Genomic DNA, 5,016 nt, shown 5'->3' on the forward strand with positions numbered 1-5,016 from the left:
GAAGACCCGCAGCAGCAACGGGCACGTCTGCAAGGCGAGCACAGCCCGTCAATGCCGCCCGCGGCCCCTGCCCGCCCGGCCCCGCCCCGGCCCGGCCCGGCCCCGCCGGCACCTTCTCGCGGTCGATGGGTTTCTCCGGTTCCTTCTTGATCTCCTCCTGCGTGACGCGAGACTCCACCGCCATCTCGGCTCCGGCCTCCAAGGCAGTTACCCGGATGTCTAGGGTGCAGCCTCAACTGCCCCTCTCGCGAGAGCTCGTGGCAGGCTGGATGGGGATCGTACGCATGCGCAGCAAAGAGAAGGCGGGGCGGGCGTCCACACGCGCGAGGAAGGGGAGAGGGGGGATCGTTCTACGCACGCGCAATTCACAGTGGCAAACGGGAAGATGGTTCGGCGCATGCGTAGTTTACAGGGGCCGACCTGGTCTGCTGGGTGGGGTTTGGTGCCCAAGGGGGCGTGGTTTGGCCGTGAAGGGGGTGGGGCCTGGTGGAAAACCTGGAGGGCATGGGTGGGGGGGCAAGCAACGTGCTCCTGAGCCTGCGGGCAGGCAGCAGAGCAGGGAGAGGCCCCACTCACCAGGGAAGCACACAGCGTGCAGCTGGTTTCAGGGTGGCTGGGGTAGTGCTGGCTCATGTGGACCTCACACTTCCTCCTCCGTGATGGCCTGGTACCTCAACACGTGACATGGGAGCAAGCAGAGGTGTCATGAGCGCCTGCCGTGCCCTGGGCAGAGTGCCAGCAACTGGTGCACCAGGGCTGAGGGGTGTCTTACCTGCGCCAGCCTCCCCATGCTGTGGTGTCAGCTGCTGCTGTAGCTGAAGGGCAAGCTCCCTGCACACCAGCTGCAGCAGGGGCACCAGAGTGACCCCCTCAGGGAGTCTCCTAGGACAAGCACAGCCCAGGCCCAGAAGCCTTTGCAGGATTTCATAGATTTCATAGACATTAGGGCTGGAGGGGACCTTGGAAGATTTTGAGTCCAGCCCCCCCACCCTAGGGGCAAGCAAGTCAGCTGGGGTCAAAGGATCCCAGCAAGATCAATGGGGGGCAGGCCAGCACCCAATCCGTGTGTGTGGGGGAGCAGAATGGCGTACCCCCAAGGGCACGTTGCCATGGGAAGTACAGCTCCTTGCCCCGGAATGTATCTGGAGGGGGTTGGGCAGTGAACAAGGTACTGAAATAGCCCCAGGGAGCTGCAGCTGGATGTCATGTGCTGGCTGCCCCCACAGCACAGGCTGCCCAGGGGCTGCTCCTGGTGCCTTGTGTGCAACCCCCCCCACCTGCTACACTACTGAGCCAGAAGCTGTACCTCCCTTAGCAAAAATCCCAGGGGCCTGCCAGGCTTCTGTGCCTGGGGTGTGCCTACCCTAGCAAAGGCTCTGGGGATGGGGGTGTTTTGGTAGTGCCTCGACGTGAATGCTCAAGGCAGGTGCCCTGCTGCCACCACTAGTTATGCTAGTAGGAATCACAGGACACCAGTTCTCTCTCAAAGGCCAGGGGAAAGGCATCCACATTAAATTCCATTCCAAGTGGATGGTGCAGTTCTTTGATTTCTCTTCTCTTACATGCCATGATGAACAGTGAAATAGTTAACAAAATGTTGACAAATGTCTAAATAGGCTTCTGAGCCTGCCTCTGTGGGTTCAAGGCAGTGGTAGTTTGTAGGCTGGGGCGGACAATTATTTTGGGTGGAGAGCCACTTACTGAGTTTTGGCAAGTCATCGAGGGCCGCATGACAGGCAGCCAGGGGCAGATAAATATTAATTTTCTAAACTTTTTAGGGGCCCCATGGGCTGGATAGAATGGCCCACGGGCCACATTTTGCCCACCCCTGTTGTAGGTAGAATATGCAGGGCTGTCAATTATATTTTTCGTTTTTGTTTTGCAATGTATAATACGTGATGTTGCCTTTTACCTGAATCCAGCCAAGTTCCTGGTAGTTTTGTCTTAAGGCATCATTGTTATTTATTGGTGGACTTCACTGGTAGACTTCACAGGCTTTAAAGAGACTTGTTTAAATGGGAAGTGTAGAAACACTTCTATATACTAAGTAGTCTTGTATCTGTCACTTCTGTCACTTGCTGATGAAGTTTAACTGATGTTCTGAAATAGCTTCCTACATTTGTTCTGCTTGGTTTCATGTTTGCAAATTGATTCTCAAGCTTTGGGGGCTAAATCATCTCCAACATTTTCTAATATATGGAAAAGCTTATAAGAAGCTAATGTGATTTATGCTTCTAAAACAAGACAAAATTCTCTAAGGGGTAAAGATTTTAACAGATGTCTACAGCATATAACTATGTAGCAATAAAGTGCTTTAACTACAAGTAGTTTAAAAATAAATTGGATTTCAACAAATCATTTAAAATGTTCCCATAATATCACAGACTAGAACAACCAAGTCCATATGCTATCTATTTTATACCCTAGTTTTTCCAATAATTTAACATTGCATCATGTCAGTCTTAGATCAGCTGTTGTGCTCTGCCAAGTGGAACACAGAAACAGGATAAATGTATGTTTCTGGTATGAGGATCAGAAATAAAATAACTACACTCATATCTTCATAGTAGTGATGATAACTAGGCTCAAGAGGGTGAGAAACAAAACTTCACACTTACAAGTTGATTTAAAAAAAAAAAAGAACCATTCCATTATCCTCATAGTCTAGCATATTTTCTTTTCTAGATCATTCATTGTAACAATTTTGTGCCTCCTCACCTACCATACATTTATGATAATCCTGCAAAGGCTTATACTCTTCCTTAACTATGCACTCTGTAAGAAGAACTACTCTCAAAGCATAAAGCTAAGAATGTGCATGATTCCAGCAAAACCAGAGCTTTAGAGAGATGCAATAAATGAACCTAGTTATGTTATGTCTCCTGTTTAGCAACAGGGGCTGGCATTTTTACAAGGGTGCTCCTGCAATACCTACATACCTAAAGAACTGATAAACTAAAGTGCTTCCCTGAATAAGCCTGTACTTGCGCTTATCTGAATCAGGTACCTAACACTACTGGAAAATATATGAAATATGTTGTGCATTTTTTAAAAGTAGCCTGTGATCTCATCATTGATTATTATAATACACATGCATAAAGGTGTAGAGCTACAGTTTGTACTTTTGCACTTGTATTTCTAGGACTCAGGATAGTCAAACAAAATGGCCAAACAGTTAAAAAAAAAGGAATTTAAAAGAATTTTAAATTCCTTCCCTACCTTCAGGTCTTTTACACACATCATAAAGAAGAAAAAAGAACCCAGTTTATTTTTTAATTATCTCTAGCTCTCTTTAATGTAATATCAATACAAACTGAGTTTTTAATTTTGATTTATACCACTGCTAAAATAAGACGAGAGAACCAACAAAACCTAAGTTAGTGTACCCTCGCTCCTCTCCCTTCCTTTTGTGAGAGATAATATTGACAAAGAAGCCAACCCTATGGTATGAAGTTATAATTATCACTTGAATTATCAAAGGAAGTAATTCAACATCATTGCCATCTGTAGGATGGAATTTCCAAGACAACAATGCAACTCATTACACTGTTAAAATTAGTTATATCTGGCCCAGTAATACATGTTTAGGCCTTAATACACAGACCTCCATTTGCAAAACTTAAGGAATGTATGCTTAGGATCAGGTATCATAAAAGAACAGCTGCAACAAATACAGCACAGCTATGTTCAAACTACAAGGGAGACGTGGCGAAAGGGACCTTACAGTGGGTGTCTACTACAGACCACCCAACCAGAGGGAAGAGCTAGACCAGGACTTCTCCAGTCAGCTTATGGAGGCGGTTAGGTCAAGGGATGTTATTGTCATGGGTGACCTAAACTACCCAGACATTTGCTGGGAGGAGCAGACAGCCAGGTCTAACTGCTCACATAGGTTCCTGGCTGTATTACAGAACCTTCATCTTATCCAGGAAGTGCACAGCCCCACTAGGGGTAACACCTTGCTGGACCTGGTCCTGGCCAGAGAGGTGATACTCCCCCTCTATGTGACTTTGGTCAGACTGCAGTTGGAGTACTGTATCCAGTACTGGGCGCCGCACTTCAAAAGGGATGTGGCCAGCCTGGAGAGGGTTCAGAGGAGGGCCACCCACTTGGTGAGAGGGCAGCAGGACAGGCCCTACGAGGAGAGACTGAGGGACCTGAACCTGTTCAGCCTCAGCAAGAGGAGGCTGAGGGGGGACCTGGTGGCTGCCTACAAGTTCATCAGGGGGGATCAAATAGGCAGAGCTCTTTTCTCCCCAGCACCACCTGGGGTGATGGGGAACAATGGTCATAAACTGATGGAGAATAGGTTTAGGTTGGAGATCAGAAGGCAAGATTTTACAGTTAGGGTGGCCAAAATCTGGAACCAGCTTCCCAGGGAGGTGGTCCTCGCCCCTATCTTGGGCAAATTGAAGAGGAGGTTGGACGATCATCTGTCTGGGGTCTTGTGAACCCAGCATTCATTCCTGCCTGTGGCAGGGGGGGGGGGGGGGGGATCTGTTCAGGTCCCTCCTGACCCTAGCTACCTGCTGTTAGACTTTTTTAAAATTTTCATTTATGTGAAAAATGAACCAATGTACCAAAGTTATAAGTAAACTCAGTATTGTTTTGTTTTAGTGCTCATGAAAACACATTCACAAAGTTAACTGATTTGGAATCTAAACTGATAGACGCTTCTAGTAGTGTATATATTTTCTTGTTTGCAAGATACAGCTAGGACTTATTTTGAATGTAAAATGTAATTTTACATGTATTTTTTAACATGGGTTTAATCATTAATATATAAGTGAAGGTACATAGATCCTGGCTTTTTTAACTCTGTTTGTACAATCACTGTGTTAGTCTGAAGTCAGACAAAAGGCACGAAACCTTATGCATCTCTGATTCAATTAATCTGTAAGGTGTGCCACTACCCTGCCCTCTATATTTATAGATTCATAGATGGGTTGGAAGGGACCTCAATAGATCATTGAGTCCGACCCCCTGCCTAGGCAGTAAAGAGTGCTGGGGTGGATG

General features: G+C 47.1%; 1 protein-coding gene across 1 annotated transcript in view; it reads right to left on the reverse strand.

Moving 5' to 3' along the window:
- The window catches only part of SAP18 (Sin3A associated protein 18), a 3,331-nt gene extending 3,053 nt beyond the window's left edge, over positions 1–278 (reverse strand). Inside the window, exons 1-2 of the mRNA XM_025196602.1 lie at positions 113–278; positions 7–27 (exon numbers count right to left, since the gene is read on the reverse strand). Of these exons, the coding sequence (XP_025052387.1) occupies positions 7–27; positions 113–184 (93 nt within the window). The 5' untranslated portion in view covers positions 185–278. The remainder of the gene's footprint in view (positions 1–6; positions 28–112) is intronic.
- Between the last annotated feature and the right edge of the window lie 4,738 nt (positions 279–5,016).

Source organism: Alligator sinensis, unplaced genomic scaffold (assembly GCF_000455745.1).
Source record: "Alligator sinensis unplaced genomic scaffold, ASM45574v1 scaffold777_1, whole genome shotgun sequence".
Taxonomy (NCBI): Eukaryota; Metazoa; Chordata; order Crocodylia; family Alligatoridae; genus Alligator; species Alligator sinensis.